Source organism: Idiotropiscis lumnitzeri, chromosome 1 (assembly GCF_059441095.1).
Source record: "Idiotropiscis lumnitzeri isolate Australia: NSW breed Sydney's pygmy pipehorse chromosome 1, RoL_Ilum_1.0, whole genome shotgun sequence".
Taxonomy (NCBI): Eukaryota; Metazoa; Chordata; class Actinopteri; order Syngnathiformes; family Syngnathidae; genus Idiotropiscis; species Idiotropiscis lumnitzeri.
The window spans coordinates 14881276-14902075 of NC_142391.1; the positions used below are offsets into that span (position 1 = coordinate 14881276).

The window sequence follows — 20800 nt, forward strand, 5'->3', positions numbered from 1 at the left end:
TATCAGATATGTCTGCAGAGTCCAATGAACAATGACAAAAGGAACAACAAATACTTTACAGGAAAACCAGTGAAACCAGTGAGCGTAAACAGACAAACTGTGTACCACGTGGTGTCAAAACCACGTGATAAAACCGGAAGTGTGCTTCTTGTGTTACATAGTGGCATGCGTGAACTGATTCTTCACACAGGCACCGTTGTTACCATAGCAAAAACATTTGACATATTGATAATGGAAGTTCCCTCAGCGATGGCTCAGGAAGTGGACTACTTGAAGGCACAGCTAAGAGAGAAAGAGAAAGAGATCGCTGCTCTGAAGAATAAACTGGCCGGGTTCGAAAAGGTACACACTAGTGTGTCTTGTTGATTGTCAACCAAACGTTCAGTACATTTGATTTGCTTGTCGTGAGCAAATATTTGCAAACATCGCTAATGCACTTTCTAATGTGGGACTATCTACTGTAACTGTATTTCTCAGTGACTGTCGGCCTTTTAATGAATCGGCCCATATCTGAAGCTCAAATAAAAAAAATAGAATAAATTGGGATTCTGTACACAAATAGTTTTGAAGAGATCTTAAAGGTAACGAAATTCCAATTCTCGGAAAATTTAGATATAAGAATTACTCAAACTAATTTTAATGCAGAAGTTAGTATGGAATTGGCCATCAGAAAAGAATTTTCTCTGTTCATTAAGTCAGTGTAATAAAATGCTTATTACAATATTTATTGGTTGCAATGCTGCGTCTTGTGCCATTAGAAAGCCTACATTTAGAAGGAACGTGCATTTGTGGGTTTGCAGCCATGAAAAAAAATGCCAAATATTCACTTCCAATACTAAACGGCTTATTTTGCTGTTGCACTTGACTCTTGTTTTGGGATTCTGGTACCCCTCAGTCCTGCGACTGTGTTCAGTAGGTGTGTGCTGTAATAATCTTCATGCCCAATTTGAATGATCTTATAGGGCTTGTGCAATAGAGAAACTTTAAGATGGTGTTTCACTAGTGTACACCGCCAATCTCCAGTCTCATAGCCCTGTCATGACTGAATTCACCATCATGTACACGGACGGGCTTGTGAACATCTTTGACCCTACAATCAACTTTTTTGACTGCCTTGTAACAAATGGTGGATGAAAAATGGAATGCTATCACCCGTCTGTGTGTGACCAGGCTTGCAATGAGTTGGACAAATACCAGTGACGACAACTCAATCGTGATGGATTTTCAACCGCACACACAGAAAATCATTTGGACTAATAGCTGTGGGTCTCCCCGTATTATTAAGTGGGGTGTTATCTATATTATATGGACCGGTAGACTCTATTTTTTCTCCAACTATGACGAATACAGCCATTGTTACACAGTGTACCGGAATGTTTCTCAGGCTCTTGCGTCACACGAGGCAAATTCACATATGAGCTCAGACCAGGGTTGCACTGTACAGATGGCTGTTATTTTTGCACTTCATTCCTTTGCTCAACTTAAACGCAATTTAAGATGCTTATTTTGGCTCTCGATTGCTTCATCACGCAGCCCCCTATATCGCTTCTGTGTTTTTGTTGAAGTTGAGCTCTTGGCTAAAGGGTCAGTTCACGCAACAGCATTACAAGATTTCATTCTGCTCCAAGTACAAATATTTAAAGTTGATACCTTGTACTTGACCCAGTTAGGGACGATTACAGGGACGGATGAAAACCCACTTCAGTCTTTGTTTAGTCCGTCCGTCCTTAAAAAAACTTCTTATCCTCTATACAGCATTCCGTCCGTCCCTTGGACAGAATGGCCATTTTTGTTCATTTTTCAAAATTTTCATATTCCTTTCCTCTTATTTTCATTTAACCTTCTTCATAAGATGATTCAACTTGAAAGGAAAACAGTTTGTTTCTTTTTGTTTTTGAGTCAGAATAATGGGACAGAACTGAGAAAATTGTATTTTTTTTCTGATCCCTTTTGAACATGAACTATATTATTTTGGCTTTTGTTTGCTTATGCTGTGCACAAGTCAACCTTCTATTTGTTTTGTTTGTCACTGTCTTTTTTTAACATGTTAAATAAAGTACCTTCCTCTTGGTGACCAGCATAAGGAGGAGGTGCCAGGTTGTTGTGGTGGCTTCGGGTTCTTCTACATGCAACTGAGGCTCCTGATTGTTAAATGAGTAAAATTTTAATTCTGCACAGTCTGCACTAGTAGTGTTCAATGAAGAACTGTTACAACATCAAAATAATCTACCAAACGCAAATATATTACATTAATTATTAATTTTCTGAGCTCCTAAAATCAATCAATTTATCTACAATATCTAATTTAGTAAGAATCACCATGAGTGGTGTCAGGTAGTATTTGAAAGCAGGCCACTTGTGTTACTTACTAATTGATTAGTGAAATCATCTTGGTTACTATTTTATTTCACTTTCTAGAAGAACAACACTTCAATCCTGCAGCTACTTGATCGAGTGACTCCAGTCCCTCCACTAAAAGCCAAAAGAGCTCTCTCCAATGAAGACATCATGAGGTACAGCAGGCAGCTCCTCCTACCCGAGTTGGGTGTGCAAGGTAACAATTCTGTACCCGCCAGAGAAGGAGTATTGCACGACAAAACACACGAGTGTGATCACCATCTGATTTGCCCACAGGACAGCTGAATCTATTCAAGACAGCCGTACTGATTGTGGGTTGTGGAGGATTGGGTTGTCCACTGGCGCAGTATCTTGCAGCAGCAGGTATAGGTATGTCATTGACCGGCACACAAACATTTTTCGGAAGCAAACAATTGTCCCAATTCGGTATGTGAAACATAAAATAAATGTACTTTGAAAACCATGGTTGAGAGACAAGAGATGTTGTCTGTAACTTATTTGCAATAACGGGGTCCATTACAAGACACATTATTATACTGTAACGAGAAGAAAAAAAAATACACTCTCAGTTGTAACGTATGGCAAATAATGGATCTGCAAGACACATCTATTTTTTTAACATTCCATTCTTAATTATGTGTTCTCTTGTTGGTCTTTTAACACCTTGTTGAAACTGGTGTTTCTTTTGGACTAAAAACAACACAAAACCAAAGAATGTTAATCCCTTCAGGCTGAGCGCAATTCACATGAGTTGCGCTCAAGTTTTGCGCAATATACGGACATCTGTGCAACATCACGCATGATGACGGCAAAATCCCTCATGATTTGTATGAACCAAGAGGTGCATTTTACTGAAATTTTGACCACAGGGCATTTGACTTGAGAGGGCCCACTGCTAGCGACACATTTTTGCACAGCAGATGTCACTATTTTACCTGGTTCCCGATTGCAATTATGCTTTGGCATTGATTTCTTCTGTCTGTGTTTTTCCACAGGGCGTTTGGGTCTGCTGGACTATGATGAGGTGGAGCTCAGTAATCTGCATAGACAAGTGCTACATGGCGAGGAGAGCCTGGGTCAAAGTAAAGCTCTGTCTGCGGCCAATGCAGTTAGAAGGTGACACATTTCTAAAAAGCCTCAACTTTACAAATGCAATTCTCAAATGAGGAAGTTGCTATTCTGGTCATATTATTTGTAAACATGATTATAAACATTGTTTGTGGCCCTGATGGTCTGCGTGTAATGTATGCGGGCGCTTTCCAGTCTCGCCACAGGTTATATTTGGGTGTGCAGTTGACTCCAGTCTGTAAATATTGTGTAAACATGTTATTTCAGAAGCAGCTTCTTTTGGTGCCTCTTGCCCCCTGCTGTGGTTAGAAGGCACATGGGTTGACGTTTACCACAAGGGTACCGTTTTACCACTAGGAAGACAAATGAATAACAAGTATTTACAGTAGACCTCTAATGCTGAACACTATTTATTCCAAGATGGTACAATTTGTTTGGATTTTGGAATATTTTTCTTTAGGAAATGATGGAATGGGATTTAATCCATCGAAAGAGCAAAATACTACCATCATAAAACATATTAACTCTAGAGGCATTTTTAAAGTCATATTTTAATTTTCTTAAGTTCCATACAAGTAAAAAGAAAAAAAAAACAGACGCTTGCCGTTAATCAGTGTTGAGAGGTCAGGGCAGCTAAGGCCTTCTCTGCTGGCATATACACATTCAAAAGCAAAAAATATATATTGTTCTTCTTGGCTGTGAATGTGTATACATTTATGTGGATATTTGATGTTTTTTCCCAATCATATGGAAACCTCTTTGTGTTGCAATGTCAATTGAATTTGCTCACGGCTTTCAGAATCAATGATGCCGGCTGATATATCTTTTAAACTATATAAAAAATTTCTCTTACCTCTCAGGGGGGGTGCTGGAGCCTATCCCAGCTGTCTTCAGGCAGTTGGCGGTGTACACCCTGAACTGGTTGCCAGCCAAATACAGGGCACACAGAGACGAACAAACATCTGCTCTCACACTGACACCTAGGGGCAATTCAGAGTATCCAATCATCCTACCATAAATGTTTTTTTTTGGAATGTGGGGGGAAACCGGAGTACTCAAAGGCAACCCATGGAGGCATGGGGAGAACATGTAAACCCCACAGAGGAAGGCCGAAGCCTGAATCGATCTCACGACCTCTGCACTGAGGCCATCGTGCTAACCAGTCGGCCACTGTGCCACCCTACGGACGTAATAATAACAATAATAATAATGATAAATCTTTATTGACAAGTGACAATCTAGTCAAACGGAGCAAACAAGCTTGTCGCTAATGTGATGCGTGTAGAAGTTATACCTAATGCTATTTCTCAGCTCCATTCCACAGTCAGGCTCTTACTCAACATTTCAGTTTGAATTAAAAAGGCCCATTCAATAATCAATAATCCAATATTGCATTACACTAAGTGACGCAAAACATTCAATCGGTCACGTATGTTACAAATTAAGAGTATGTCCCTTTTCAACAGTCTTAATTGTCTTTAGAGTAAACAGAATTTGAGCTGTTTTTTTCTATTTAAAAAATTTTAGTTAGAACAGAGTCAAGTGTGTATCTTTATGCCCTACATTACAATAAATTCCACAACAGGCTCGAGGGTCATGTGAACATTTTCCCTCTTTGGTTCACTAGTAAGCTTCTGTGATGGCACAAAAGAAAACAAGCATCACAAAATACAGTCTGCTGAAGGTTTTACTCATGCATGCCAGCGATTTGACTTCTGGACTTCAGCATAACCTATTTTTTTTCCCCAATTCGTAATTGTACAATCTCAGGGGGTATTCAAGTTTAGAAGTATAATGAAATGACATTTATAGTATTTGTTACTTTGCTGTTAAGTTGTACTTTTGAATGTAACCTCACAGGTTGAATTCAACAGTCGAGTGTATTCCTTACCACCTGCAGCTTTCACCTAAGAACGCCTTGCAACTCATTCAACAGTATCCCGTTCACTCTGGTTTTGGGCGACTTATGAAGTCAAGAGAAAACAGTACTGATTACATGCCTTGACTTCATTGATTTCATATATGACATTGTGGCTGATTGTTCCGACAATGTCCCCACCCGTTATCTTGTCAATGACGCCTGCGTGCTGAGTGGCAAGCCTCTAGTATCAGCGAGCGCCCTCAGAATGGATGGACAGGTAAGATATTTTCATTTTGCAAATCAACATCCTTCCCAGCCTGAAAGTTTTTTTTTGTTTGTTATCTTGTGTCTGTAGTTGAGCGTATATAACTATGATGGGGGCCCTTGCTACAGATGCCTCTACCCGATACCTCCGCCCCCAGACACGGTGACAAATTGTTCCGATGGAGGGGTGTTAGGAGTAGGTAAGTGAAGGAGTTGGAAGCTCACATCCTACTAGTTTTTTACAGACTCGTCTCCAGCCGTGTTAAATACTGGTTGTTTGTAATGTTCCACTTATCATGAAGTTCCAGGCATAATGGGCTGCTTTCAAGCATTGGAGGTCCTCAAGATAGCCTCTGGACATGGCTGTATCTAAACTCTGGCATGATGTACTTTTGTTGCTGTACATTTCAACCTCCATCTATGTAATATTTAACTGTCACAAATTTAGGAATAATTTATACTGTGGACGAAGGTTATTCATTTGGATTTTTGGTCAACAAGAGATGCATTTTTTTCCCGTTACTAATGAATAAATACACAATACTTAAGCAGATAAATGTGAGTGCTCATGCAAAGATTCTAGTCAAGTGTGACATTTTTTTTTAAATACCGCCATTTATTCTGAAAACATTTGAACTTATGGAGGCAACAGTTTGTGCCGTGTTTACGTGGCTCATGGACATTGATAAACACTGGAATTCAAAGCCAGCATGGAGAAATTTAGTGTGGATGTGACGTACTTATGATGTAAATTAACTTGATTTTTAATTCCTCACTTCATGGGTGTCAAAAACACATGCTTTTACGTGCAGTAATTAATGAAAGCGACTTGTTAAAGTGTGGCCACAATTTGCAGACATATTCACGTTGTTTGAGCCGAGTAGCTAAAGCAGAAAAAATGGGGTGTTTTATTCATTTGTTCATGACAACGTCTTTTACTTAACCACATTTGTCAGCTTCCTGCGGCCAGCAGCTGGTGATGTTTGATGCTCAAAATGCTAGGTTCAGGTCCATCAGGTTGCGGCCCAAGAAGTCGGGATGTGTCGTGTGCGGGGAAGATCCCAGCGTGACCCAGCTAGACGACTACGAAGCCTTCTGTGGGTCTGCCGCAACAGATAAGGTTGACCTTGATATTATGAATCACAAGTTACCACATTGTTTAATAGGAATTAATTCAATGTTTATTTAATATCAAGTACAATTTTATTTGTTTCAGTGTCGTAGACTCAACCTCTTGTCCAAAGAGCAGAGGATCACAGTGCAGGTGGGCAACATTTTGGCTGGTGCATCCTCCCTGAATTGGCTGTTTATTCAACCATTCATTACTCATAATGAGCTCCCAGAAATCATGAAAATTGATAAATTAATTGTAGCACTTAGCACTCACGGGAAATGAGCTAAAATGTGCGTGTAAATTTTCCACAGAAAAGAATAACACTGTTTGGTATCCACGGTGCTGCATGTGGATTGCACATGCATATTACTGCACATTCTTAGCTTTTAAATGGTCATTAAGGGCAGAGATGGAGATCACAGTTGAATTGTATTTGCGTCAGTGGCTCCATTTAGGAACAATTTTGAGTCCAACAATTTCAGGAAAAAGCTGTTAAAATGATTGTAATATGCTACAAATCAAACCCGGGCATTACTTCCCTCAAATTAGCTGCAAGTCATTTACATTTCCGTATTTAACCGTAAGATATAAATCAATTTTTCTGAAGATAAAACCACTCCCCTCCTAATGACTTCGTAAATGTTATTAAATGTGAATGTTTCATTGTATTCCCAGGATTACAAATCCATTGTGGACAATGCAGAGCCCCATCTCCTGTTAGATGTGCGCCCTCTTGTGGAGGTGGACATATGCCATTTACCCAGTTCTCTCAGTATCCTTCAGGAGTTTGGAAACAAAACATAAATCAGTCTGATGTGACATGATGAACCCAATTTTCTTTGTAGTTAGTCTCTTAACATGTTTCGCTAGACATACCCCTCTCAAGTTTAGAAGAGAAGAAGAGTGAACATATGCAGTTACTTCAGGAGCGCATTGGCCAATTGAAAGAGCAGATGGTTGGTGTCTGTGGGCCTCCAGGTAACATGACAAAACGATGGCCTTATCTGTGTGTCGTCTGAAGTGAACCAGTGAATATTCACTGTTTATTTCGTACTTTCCCGCTGGCTGCACATTTTGGAACTCTAGTAGCAGATTGCAGTGGTGTTGCCAGGTGACCCCTTTTCCAAAACAAGTGTGACCAACCTGAGCAGCTGCTCTACATTGTAGGGTTGAATAATAATAATAATATTATAATATACATTTTTAATAGAATTATATATATATATATATATATATATATATATATGTTTTTTCTTTTTTTTAAGCCATAAAGGCTGCTAAGTGTAGCCTTTGTACTGCACACTACACACATTTCTCACATTCTATTTTGCATTATCTGTATATACATTTTGTCTCCTATGTAATTATGTGAATCCATGCATTAAATGGCATCACTGCAATTATCAGTTACATCTATATCGTGGGATAGTTGCCCTCGTACAGTATGTCCATAAACTGTTGTTTTTTATCTGATGTGTGGTCTACACAATAACACACAAATTATAGTGTTACCCAAAACATGGGAACTATGGCTCGTACTGCTAAAATAGAATCCTGTGTTTGAATATGTTCTGTATACAAGCTTTATGTCGTATGCTATAGTTCTTCTAAAGATTCACAGGAATGTAATTCTGTCACCAAAAGTATCTTTGTGGTTTCTTCCAGTTTATGTGATTTGTAAATTGGGCAACGACTCCCAGAAGGCGGTGCGGATTCTAGCGAAGATGAGTGGATCAGATTTAGACAATATCACAGTGAAAGATATCTGCGGAGGCCTGATGGCGTGGGCGCAGAGGATCGATCCCAGATTCCCACAGTATTAATATCACGTTCCCTGTAAGCAATAAAATATCATCTTTTTATTATTCTTTGTGTTGTTTGTGATCCTTTTAAATAACGAGGTCAGAGTGAGACCTGAAGGAAATCAGTTAACACTGATGTGTATTAAAAAAAAAAAAAACAGACAGTCAGGCAGTGTGTCATGCGTTCTTGAACGTTGAGGTTTCCATTGTTAACCTTTCGTGTACCCTAGATGGATTTCACTTTCTGGACTTCACTTTATAAAGTATAATTCTCTCTGTCCACGTGTTGCCATAATGGCCCAGCGACCCATCACCCCCACCCTGCCCTAAACCAATTCAATGTTACACATCATTGGAATGCAAAATTAATTTGCTTAAGTGACGGTGACACGTAGGGCTGTTACATTCTCAAATGTGTTGTGAACATATCCAGGTCGCGTGAACCAACATTTTTTCTTTCAAACGGATAAACGTAAAATTACGGAAAATATCTGCGCATGCGCGTTGCAATCGGTTCCTCGGTGGCGCCATTGTTTTACTGGGTTTGTAGTTCAGGTTTCGCAGTCTAAACGTATAGTCTATTATAGATACGCAACAGAAAGACTACAAGTCCCAGCGAGCGTCACAACTTTCCCTTCCAGTGTAGCGGGGGGAGTAGTCACAGCTGGAAGGATAATAAGATGCGCATGAATTTACTACAGTATCTGAAACAACGATAAGAAAAATATAAATGGACGGTTCCCTTGGTCATAGTAAGCCTTTGCGCGAGTTATTGTTTCGGTGTTTGTTTTATTTAAGTTGGGCTTTCCTCGACGAATTTTAGCCAAGTGCCTGTTAAACTTGAGCCGCCGCTTTCCGCAGTTGATGGAGATTCAAAGTTTGTTCGGTCCACTCGCATTGGAAAGAAATGCGTCCTTCGTTGACTGTGAAGGTAAAGTATCGCTTTTAAAAACAACATCCAAGTAGTCGTTTGTCTTCGGAAAGGCATACAAGTTCCACCGAGGCGAAACGTCCGCTTGACGTGCATATTCAAGCTTGTGTAACTTATTAAGTTGTTATTGTGCGCGCTCGGGTTCTGTTATGCCATCATATCAGTAGAGGTTGGGACGTTTACACGTTTCCAAAGATTAATCCCTGATGTTGACAATTTGAATTGTTTTACATATCGGAAATTTGTGTTTCTTAAACCGTAATTTACGTTGCTATTGTTATCATGCATGCTAATCGCCCCCAAGTTTACCAGAGGTTTAGACAGTCCGTTGCCATTACAGTTGAGATTTCGTGATACTGTTACATATTTAATTAGAATGTTTTTTTTCTATGGAGAGCAAGAAATGGATTTTCGTGGAGCTAATTTGATGAATTTATTGAAATCAGTCTAATGAAGTCAGCAATTATGGCTTTGGCCAGTGTTTGTCAAACTTTTGACACTGACATCTCAAAAAAAACTTTGCTCTTCAAGTAAAATCATAATAACCAGCATTAAAGTGCGGTAGTCACAAGTGTGCATCAATAACGAGGCTGAGGCTTTGTTCCTAAAAAGGATATTTAATATTACGGGTAAAACATTAACGCTGTAGTTATATATAACAAACATAGGGTGTTTGGAATAAATTTGTCATATATTCTCATACCTACCATTGCTGGGTACTGTTATTTGGTTTAATAGAATATCTTGATCAAGTCTCTTCTAACAATTCACACAAAAAATAAATTACAACATAAATTACAGTATCATTCCTGCTCATACCGTATCAGAGTATGTATTATTCCTGCTCATATTGTATCGGTCAGTATCGGAATTTGACATTACTCTAGGTCGCAATATCAGTATCGGATCGAAAGTGGAAAATGTTGTATCGGGACACCCCTAGTATTTACTTTAACATTATGCTCAATTTGCACGTTTAATTCTGTGATTGTTTTGAAAACTGCCAATGCGGACTCCACACGTTGATAATCACATTTCTAGGGTTAAGCACTGTGGAATATTTACTTTCTAATGTTTGAAGGTTGTGAGGTTATTTTTAGTATTAATATAAACTGCAATACAGAATTTGTAAAATTACTGATGCTGAAAATGGGTCCAACCATTATTTTTTCCTTCTTCACATTAGTAAGGTTGGATATTTGCTTTGTTTAAATTATAAACGTGTTTGTTTTTGGTGACAGGCTTCCTGTGGTCAGAGTGGATCAGTGACTTCAGTAAAGGCAAGGAGCACCACTTCAAGATATGACATTTGTTGCTGTGATATTCTAGAGACTTGTTCCAAGTTTTTTTGCCATCTTGTGAACGAGTGTGTGAGCTCAGGTGGGACCAACAGTTTGCCCCCTGATTCGTAAATCTAAGGTGACAGAGTGGAAAACCATAGTGTAAAATGCTGACTCACTAAAACTCATGAATACCAAAAGTATTCCCCGCCATAAATCCTGTCACTGAACCCTCCAGTATTCAGCGTTACACGTCGCCATTGGAAAAAAGCCAATGTCTGCCTCCTCTCCCCCATCCTTACCTCGAGCCTTCCTCCACTCTCTCCATCCGCACCACCCGACTCTGCCACCTATTTTGTCCCCGTCCTCGGCTGGACCGCTTTACACGCGGCTGTCCAACGGAAACCACAGTGTCCCCAGCCCCACCAACTCCCGTAGTTCTTTCCACGGGGTGTCTTTCCTGCTGCAAATCGGGTTGACCAGAGAGACAGTGAACCTGGAGGGCAATGACCTATCACTGTCGGCCGTCAAGGACCTGGTTTGCTCTATAGTGGACCAGAAGGTAAGAATCTCAGCTAAAAAAATAACTTTTTTTTTTCTGATTTACACTGTTTGTAGAATAGCCATCCATCTTCTGAAATTAAAAACTCTTCACAAGCCATTTATACCCACTACAATTAAAGCAGCTATTCTGAAGGCAGAAAGGGGACCAACATGCTGCATCAGCATGTGTGTTGTCAACTCACCATATTCATATATTGAGGTGTTCCAAAACAAACATCTGGGCCTCCTGCCCTGAAACTGACACAGCAGAAGCACACACACACACACACACACACACACACACACACACACCCGCACACAATGGAAGTGGTGGACAGTCTGGTGGTGCCATTGCATTTTAATGCAATGGTCCTCAAAGTTGCACAATCATGCTTAGTCGCTACTCTGTGGTTTTACCGTTGATATACTCCGATTGATTGCTTCAGAGGAACTAGCTTCAACCTGATAATGTCTCATTGCTACGTGTAAATGTTATATTAATCGCTAGGGGTGGAACGATACATCTATTTAATTGATGTATCGACATGTTTTTAATCATGATTCAGCTACATAGATCGCGCTGGACTAGTTTACATTGATGCTGGCTAAACATCGACACTACATTTTCAAATTACCGATCAATTTTATCTATATAAATATATATAAATTTATATAAAAAAGTAATTAAAAGTAATTTGATACTCTAAACTACTAATGTTTTTTTAATTCAAATTTGAATCTTATTTTTACTCAACTATTACTAATTTTTCGCTTGTACATGTCATCTTCGATGACGCCTGGGATTTAACGACAAACACGTAACATAAATCATGGCGGCGAGGAAGTAGATTTTTAAGATGACTCAATGCGTTCAGTTGTGTGGAAGCACTTTGGATTTGGCAAGAAAGCAGATCATCAAGACGGTTGCCGTGTATAGCTTTTGCAAATGCAGAGTAATTTGTCAGCGCGTCTCGACCGAATGAATAAACAGAAGTGACTATCGCCCAAGGTAGTGAGACTGGGACAGACTAAAAAGGTGTTGCTGCCTTATTTATTAAAAAACTTGATCATTAATCTCCTTGTGCTTGAAGAATTACTTATTATTACATATGATTGCATGTTTTTTGCACAAACTGGTGTGTAAATGAAGCCCATTGAGAGCGTGCAGAAAAGTGTCTTGCTTCCAAACATGTAGAACATGAACATCAAAATATTTTTCTAAAAGAATAAAAATCACAATCACAACAGGTTAATTAAACATCAAACTACGTTTAATATCTGTATATAATAGTTTGTTCCACAAAAGAGAATGTTGAAAATTGTCCCCATATATGAGTGCGTAACGTTATTCGTGCTTGTTTACCTCATTGACTGTGCCTGAGATGATAAGCACATTAGCATCGTCGATTTAGTTGCCCACCCTGGCGTCAATGAGTACATTTTGGCTCCAGGCGTTTGCTATGCGCACCAACATCCCCATGCCCGTAATCCAAATTGACTATTACGTTTTTCCAACATTTTTCCCAAATGTCAATCTCATACCCATGTAAATGTAAAGTTTAGTTTTCTTTATATAGACACTTTGCCATTAGCTCGGTTTCTAAGTAGTCTAAATAATGTTTTACAACAACGCTGAACCATATTTATAATTTTAGATTAAAAAATTTGTGATCATGCGCATGTACCACTTGCTCGCCAGGTCTCATTCACTTGAATGAAAAGTCTCCAGTACCAGTAAATATGGTTCAATATTGTCGAAAGACACAAAATATGTGTGCTGCATACAATGTACTTTTGTCTTTCCAGGGGCCGGTTGTTTTGCTCTCTTAAACCCGAAAAGTGATTTTTAAAAAATTTTTTTTTAATCTCACATCATACTACAGCAATGCATATTTTGAATCTCTCCAAAGACAATGGCCGACAGTTGCCACTTGTGAAATATAATGACAGTCTGTGAGTGTGAATCATGCATTGTTAGCTTAAACCGTTAATTTGATAGCGCCACACGCCTGTTGTAGAGGAAAAGCAACGCAGGCTGTGTGAAGTGGTGCCGGCCGGGCGTAGCGGAGTGATGTGGTGTGGTCTTGCGCTGTTTGGAGTTAATGAAAAAGCGGCATATGTAACACACAGCAGTTACCAAAGTGGCGAGGGAGTCTTGTTAGTGGCAGTTGACTTCTTTGAGCCTGTGAAGTGTGTATCCTCACGCAAACACTAAACACAGCAGACTGTGCCACGTACATTCCGTTCCGGTCTTTTTTTTTGTTTCTTCAGCTATACTGCATTGAGCTAACTAGACAGAAAATATGTGTGCTACACTCATTGCTACGCTGCAGATATACAAAGTCAACTTAGATCCCATGGACATTATCATGATGTTCCTGTTAGCAATCACTGTTACCTTACCCTTCTTTGGTGGCTTTACAAAAACACAAACGCCAAAGGACAGGATCTGGACATAAACTCCCAGTTTTTGCGCAACCTTTGTGGCACATTCCTCTAGATTTTACTCACTGTAATAAAAATCAAAGAGTTTTGTAAATGTCGGGAGAAAATTAAGCAAAAAAAAAAGAAGTTAGGCAGGAGCTTATTTACTACTATTGCAGCTGTTTGACGATAGTTATTTGATGTATGACTTTAGTTGTTATACAGTGCGCCATTGTCTTATTTTGTGGTGCATTACATTTTCAAAATTATCTGCATTGTTCCACTATAAAACCTCTACACAAGTAAATTATTAAATCATTTTCCTGATAAGCAGCGTGTTTATATTCCCACAAACATTTTCCAGTCTTGAAGATTTTATTGGGTATTTTTACAGTCTTTCAATTTTAAGATTTTATTTCACTTATAAAAATGGCATGACTGTGTGGTGGTTTTGAACGAAAACAGTTGATTGCCCTAATTCAATAGGAGAAAGTCAAATACTACGGACCACAAAGACATTTTTTTGTGCAGCACTTAATTGGCACTTAATTTGAATTCGAATACACGTTGCAAATATCCAGCGTTTTAGCGTTCCCTCCCCCCTTCTTGTGTTCTACTGCCATTGTCCTGCTTAGGTAAATTTTTTTGTTGGATTAATGTTCTGCAGACTCTGTTTAAATAATGAAATGGAAGTGCATCCACCCATTGTATATTTTTAACCGATTGTGTGTAATTATGATTGCGGTAACTGCAATTATCATTGCCTGTAAGGTGATTAAACCGTGCACTTCAATCAGCTGCCTTGACCTCAGCATTTGGAAGATCATTGTTATCATTGTGATTGATCAAAGTGAGCAATAGTGAATGTGCAGCAAACTTGAGGAGCATGGACACAATGTTGAGGCTAATTTTATTGGGTGTGGTTTAGATGACAATTGATATTTTGCTTGCGACAGCGGGTTGGATTCATTGTTGGTTGTACTAATTTGTTTGCACGAACTGCACGTGCATTTTGTAATGTAATGGTAGTGCTGCCAAATTATGTAACAGGAAAAGGGCGGATTCAAAGCTCGAACAATATCTCAGAGGAAATCATTATACATCATAATATCAGTACTATACGGTGATAGAAATACATGACCTTGGTCTTTTTGACTGTCTTTAACCTTCCTTTCATGGCATCATGACGGTGAGATACGAGCATTGAAAAAAGCAATCAGGCTGATGCGTGATGTCATTTCTGACACAGGGACAGTCTTGTCTGCAATCTAGCACTAGCACACACAGTGTGTGTTTGATGTAATGCAATGCCCTGTTTGTTACGCTAACATATTGTAGCGTGTCCTATGGATTACGAACTGGATTAGTCGGCGAAATCACATTTATTAACAACTAAAACAAAGTTTTATTCAAGTTTTATGCCTGTGGTTGACATCGAATGAGCAGTCCCTCAGTCATTCGCGAGTCGCGTCCTTAGAGTGCTGCGTTTATAAACTTGGACATTGCAAAGTAAAGTAACACAACATGGCATATTTGCAATAAACCCTCAATGGGAAGAAATAATAATCCACATAGGATATTTAGTTTACTCCTAATCTTTACCTTTTTTTTTTGTTTCTGGTGCATACTGCTTTTTGATTGTGTAGATCAAATTATGCATGCTAGTGAAACAAAACATTTTGGATCAAGGGCAAAGAAATACAAACTTTTTAAACTTTTTTTTCTTCAGTATATTGCATTTTCCTAATTTTACTCATCTGATTTCACAAGTATTTTTTTTCATGACTAGTTTCATTATTTTAGTGCGATTCAGCATAGTGTATAGTTTTGTAATAATAATCATCGCGACAACTGTTGATGATTTAGTGGACTAGCACAAATAATCGTTTTTGGCAGCCCTAATGTAAATAGCAGCTTGTTGAGTCCATGAAAAACTATCATGCCCATTTTATGTATCCGATAAGCTTGTATGGTATTTGTCGTGACAAGCCTGGTGATTGATTAAGTGCCCTGAAAATAAAATGACCTGGTTGAGTGATAATTTTCACAGGCCTGTAGAAAGTATTGCCAGAAGAGTGGAAGATGACAGACCAACCCCTAAGCTTCCTCTTCTTTTTAAAAGATGGCCACATGTCCCAATACTTTTTTCGATGCATAGTCTATATTTGTACACACAAAATTTCGTATACATATCTCAGTTAGTATACTATAAACCCTGATTGTACTGCTGAGCTAACAGTAAATCACTTGACATTATAATTTTGTGGACGTCATTGCAACTGAACATGTTCAAAACACTCAACCACATTGTTGTCCATTTCTTCTATTAAACCTCGCTAAATACAGTGCGCAGCAGCACCAGCTGCTTCATGAAACCAGCCATATGGCTTTGATATCTGTGGAAATTATGACTGCAGGCCCTTTGTACTCCACGCCATCCTTGCCTCACTACTCGCAAGAAATGCACGGCAATTGTGAAACTTTCTTTTTTTTTTTTTCGCCCCCACAATATGCTGAACTGCGGCAACACTTTTCACCTGTGATTCGCTGACCATAGCTTAGGCCATCACAAGATCTTACCAGTCAGCAGAACCTCCTGTGTCTATCAGCAGGAAAATGACAGTTAAGCATTTGAGATGTAATGTGGTAATATTTCCCTCGCACCCCCCCCCCCACAACCCTCCGTGCTGCAGTTTCCTCTGCTGAGGAAAGCTGCTTCACCAAATGGTTCAACACTTAGTCATGCAATAAGCATGGGTCATTATGCCATTGCGTCCATGTGTGTACCAGTGAATGAACACGTTAACGGATGTTGAATTGCTGTGTCACAAGTTGCGAACATTCAGGGTAGTATTTCCTTGACTATAGAGTAAACACTTGCTATAATGCCATTCATCGTTTGGGACTGCGATAACATAGACTTTTAGGCATTAATTTTTACTGGGTTTTTAGCAGTGCAAGTCTGAATTCAGAAGTGCGTGCCTTCAGTGGAGTACCATGTGCTGAAAATTGTTGGCAGAGAATTATTCTCACAAGTCATGGATACAAGCCCTCACGCAGAGATCCAGGATGTGGTTATCGTCTTTTGTACAATGTTCTCAAATTTATTGTATACAACATATCATGGCTTCAAGGTTGACTTTCTACCTTTCGTGAACTCTCATGGTTTGAGGTAATGCAGGCTGTAGAATGGAAGGACTCTGTATAACTCATTCATTCAAACTACTCTCGACTTGGCAAGAACCCCCTGAAAACATTTTTTGTTGATTTTTCTCCCGCTGTTCTTGTTCTGTTCAGCAGTAGAAAACATTCACTTTATTTAGAATGTCAACTCCAGTCCAGGGTAACCTGATCCTAATTCATTTAATCTCAGTCTCAGAGAGCTCAATGCTTCCTTGGTTACCACTGGTTAATACATTGCTAAAATTTATTACTTGATTAGATTTATCCCCATTTCACACATGATCACCTGCTCACTATTAACCAATTTACACGTGGAAGGTATTTCTAGATATCTACCCAACAAATTGTTTTGGTCATTGTGGGAATTTAATTGTACTGTATGTGAACTTGTGGATGAGCTCCTGGATAATTGGGAAGAAATGGACCCTTGAAAAACTTCAACAGGAGCCAGTTATGGGAACCTTTCCGACAGATTCAACTCCGATTTATCTCTGGATAGACCAAATGGTGGCCTTGTCACACGTACAGTGGTGCCTTGAGATATGAGTGGGCTAACTTCCAAGTTTTCCGAGATACGAGCTGTCATTCCAAAGACACTTACACCTTGTGTATTTAAAACAAAGCAGAGTGTAGCTTTGCAGTCTGCTAGCTTAATTTGAATGCTAAATAGCATCTGTTTGCAGTGTTTTAGCACATGCGACATGTACACTGACCATAAAACAGTAGTCACATTCATATGTCTTTGGTGAAGAATGACTAAAATGAGTGCCTTCTGATGAGCTGAGAGGGGATTTGAGGTGTTATGAATCCCACTTGCGCTCTAGGTAGGACACACCGCTCTGCAATAAATGGCGTTTGCATCCAAGCAGGATTCATAATGCCTCAATGAAAAGTATACCAGCACACCAGAAGGAGCAGCATTCCATTGATTTAATAGAACAAAAACAGTTTTGTCTCTTTAGTTATGACTTACTTACTAATGTCTGTATCATAAAATACAATACACATTACAAGTATTTTTTTAGAGGGGAGGTGGGTTGGTGTTGGAATGACATTTCCATTCATATCAGTGGGGGGAAATATTTTGATTTAAGATAAGTGTTTTGAAGTACAAGTGTTGTCCCGAAGAAAATAAAAACATAGTCATACCTCAAAGTGCCATTGTATTTCCACATTGGGGCAACTTTGTTTCACTTGTCAAGCCCATCTCTGCGGTCTAGATTTTTGGGCTCAATGAATGGTGCAAGATTAACATCTATCGCCTATGCTTGTTGAGCCTTTCCTGTCTAGTGTCGCCTGAGTCTTCAAGTGTAGCCATCAAGGGAGTGGTTGTTGGACAAAAGTTCATGACTCCTTGAGAATGACATGCTGGTTACCGTTGGCTTTCTCCGACGGACATACAGTATTCCCATTCACCCAGGCATTTTACGGCATGATGTTATGTGGTAAAGCACAAGTCAAATTCATGGCCTGTGGGCCATACCCAAACTCAACATCATTTTATGTGGCCCTTAAAGGCAAATCAGGTGCGTTGACTTCAAGTGTCTTGCAAGTTGTCTTCACTTTTAAAAACACTGAGATGTGATATTATTGGTTTCTGAGTTCAAAACTAGTTATACATCAGTTTTGTATATGTGATAATATAAGGCGAGCATGCATTTCTATGGGTTGTGGGACACCATAACTACGATGTTGATGTGGCCAGGTGACAAAAATGAGTTTGACACCCCTGCAGAGGGGCATGACAATTCATGTTCCCGGCTGATGATCCACCTCAGATTTGTTTTGTATTTAGAATAACCTTTCAATTTTATTACTGTGTTTTATTATTAAATGTTTGCTGAAAACTGAATTTACTGCATACGTCTTATTCTTAGCCGCCACGAGCGTTTGTGTGATTTATGGGCGCAATTTCTGGTGTAATCTTGAACTGGCGTTTTGTTCACAAAGGGAGTTGTTTGTTTGAATCCATTTTCTATAAGTGTTACTAGACTTGAAGCATGTGGGAACGTCAGTTTTCTCAAAACAGAAAACATTACAATCCAGCTTCCACGTAATGTATCTTAGTAGGAAGATGACAGAAAAAAGTGGCCATTGACGATAAAAGAACTCTGTCGCTTCAGATAGTCTCAAAAGCTTTGAGGCGTATCGGTTCCTACACAGTAATAAAGTACTGTATGTTAAAAGAAGTGTGACACAGTCTTATTTACCTTAAAGCAGATGTAGAACCTAGCGAAACCCTTAAATCTAACTCAACCCCATGATGTTTCATTGTCCACCACTTTCACGTTATGCACGTACTCCAAAAAATCTGGTACATAATCATCGCAACAATATTAAAGGGGAAGTCAACCCCAAAAATATCTTTGCAATAAAATGTTCTGTTTGCTTTCGCTTGTCTAAACATGGTATTTTGATAAATATTGTGTTTTTGGAATATAACTTAAGAAGCAATATCGACCAATTTTTAGCCATTTCAGGGGCGCGTGGGCATCCGCTTTGTCACTTCTGTTGACTAAAAGTGCGTCTGTGTTCCTCTCGGTATCAGTTCTCACAACATTCATTCTTTGTCTGGGGTGCAGGTTCAAAATATTGTTCTTGTAGCCTCAGATTCAACTTCTTTTGGTTGGTAGCAATCTGCGCAAAACATTTTTTAATGTTACACGGGATGATAATTTGTTGACAATGAAACAAAAAGTGTTCAAATAATTCATTCAGTGAAAAGAAATTTGTGCATAAGAAATGCCTCACTACTACTTCGGGTGTCTCGGGAAGTTTTGCTCATATTTGTTCCACATTAGAGCCACCAGGAATAAGATGGCGAAAATGGCATAACTTTCTGTTGCTATTAAAAGGGGGAATGGTATGGCTCTTCAATAGGAAGGAAAGTTTTGGCACCGATAACGGAAAAACATATTGAACCTTTGCTTTGAATTTGAGTTCTATAACAGCTACTTTAATTTAGATTTGCCTCGGCCACAGGTTTCCCCACCGGTTTTGTCAGTCCTGTCTGTGGCTTCTAGTTCCTGGTTAAGGCCTGAATAGCTGCCTCTGTAATTAGTGAGACAAAAGACTTTTTCCATGATGAAGCAAGCTGATGATGATTTCTTTGGATTGCTCATCATCTTTTGGAACTATCGCTTGCACATTATGCAAGTTAGCTGCAGTAAATGATACTTTTTTTTTTTTTTAATTGCAAAATTGTTGCAGCAGGCTACTACAAGTTTGCTTTTATTACAGTCATATTTGTTTTATATATATATATTATATTATATTATTTTATATTTATTATATTATATTTGTATTATATTTGTTCTTTGAATAAACAAGGGACAATTAATAAAAAAAAGCAATATTATTGAAAAGAAAATGAAAGATACCAGTGAGGCATTTCTTGGTAACTTGACTTTAATTCACATTGACCAAAACTAAGAGAAACACACGCGAAATAAATCAACTCCTTGAACCTCCCCCCCCTTTCGACACCGGGCTTTATGTGTGATATATATGGTGCCAGACATTTCCTGGATAGCACATTCAGCCCCCTCACAAGCAAAAACAGGTCACTCATGTGTCACTACATGCAGTGTTGCTATTGGTTTTGAATACTCATTGTTATGGTGTCAGTATTTTGCAACTCAGATGACTTTCAGTATGTGTTCTTTTACACCCCGGAGTTGCCTGACGAGGATCACAATTGGGACTGCTAAAGAAACAAAAGTTTTCCACGTGTTAGTCACAGGCTTTCTTGCACAAGGAATCTATCAATTTCCCTGGTCTTGGAGTAATTTGTGGAAAAGAGAGAGAGAGAGGGGGAAAAAAAGGGAAAAAACATCTCTGAAGTTAAGTTAGCTAAGTAATTTCTACCATCTGCAGTGCACATTTCTGCTTCCTCATACTCCTTTAAATGTAAAGTGGCATGGCAGAACAGAAGGCTCCGCCACAAGAGTCACAATGACAGAGTGGAGAAGG

General features: G+C 39.0%; 2 protein-coding genes across 4 annotated transcripts in view; both read left to right on the top strand.

Moving 5' to 3' along the window:
- The first annotated feature begins 112 nt into the window (after positions 1-112).
- On the top strand, positions 113-8530 carry mocs3 (molybdenum cofactor synthesis 3). Its single transcript, XM_088319455.1, has 13 exons — positions 113-342; positions 2419-2554; positions 2635-2727; positions 3354-3474; positions 5287-5361; positions 5447-5564; positions 5643-5751; positions 5854-5916; positions 6508-6671; positions 6768-6815; positions 7341-7437; positions 7536-7643; positions 8331-8530. The coding sequence occupies exons 1-13, from the start codon at positions 166-168 to the stop codon at positions 8486-8488; spliced, it is 1467 nt and encodes a 488-aa protein (XP_088175581.1). The 5' UTR covers positions 113-165; the 3' UTR covers positions 8489-8530.
- Positions 8531-9121: 591 nt separating this feature from the next.
- The window catches only part of prkd3 (protein kinase D3), a 39726-nt gene continuing 28047 nt past the window's right edge, over positions 9122-20800 (top strand). For all 3 annotated transcript variants that reach the window (XM_088319466.1, XM_088319470.1, XM_088319478.1), the window contains exons 1-2: positions 9122-9398; positions 10640-11240. In XM_088319466.1, coding sequence (XP_088175592.1) covers positions 10953-11240 — 288 coding nt within the window. In that variant the 5' untranslated portion in view covers positions 9122-9398; positions 10640-10952. The remainder of the gene's footprint in view (positions 9399-10639; positions 11241-20800) is intronic.

Excerpts from the sequence above, each read along its gene's own strand:
- mocs3 (XM_088319455.1), top strand. The coding sequence starts at position 166 with ATGCGTGAACTGATTCTTCACACAGGCACCGTTGTTACCATAGCAAAA. Across the intron at positions 2,555-2,634 it reads ACCCGAGTTGGGTGTGCAAG|GACAGCTGAATCTATTCAAG; the intron begins GTAACAATTCTG and ends ATTTGCCCACAG. Across the intron at positions 6,816-7,340 it reads AGCAGAGGATCACAGTGCAG|GATTACAAATCCATTGTGGA; the intron begins GTGGGCAACATT and ends TTGTATTCCCAG.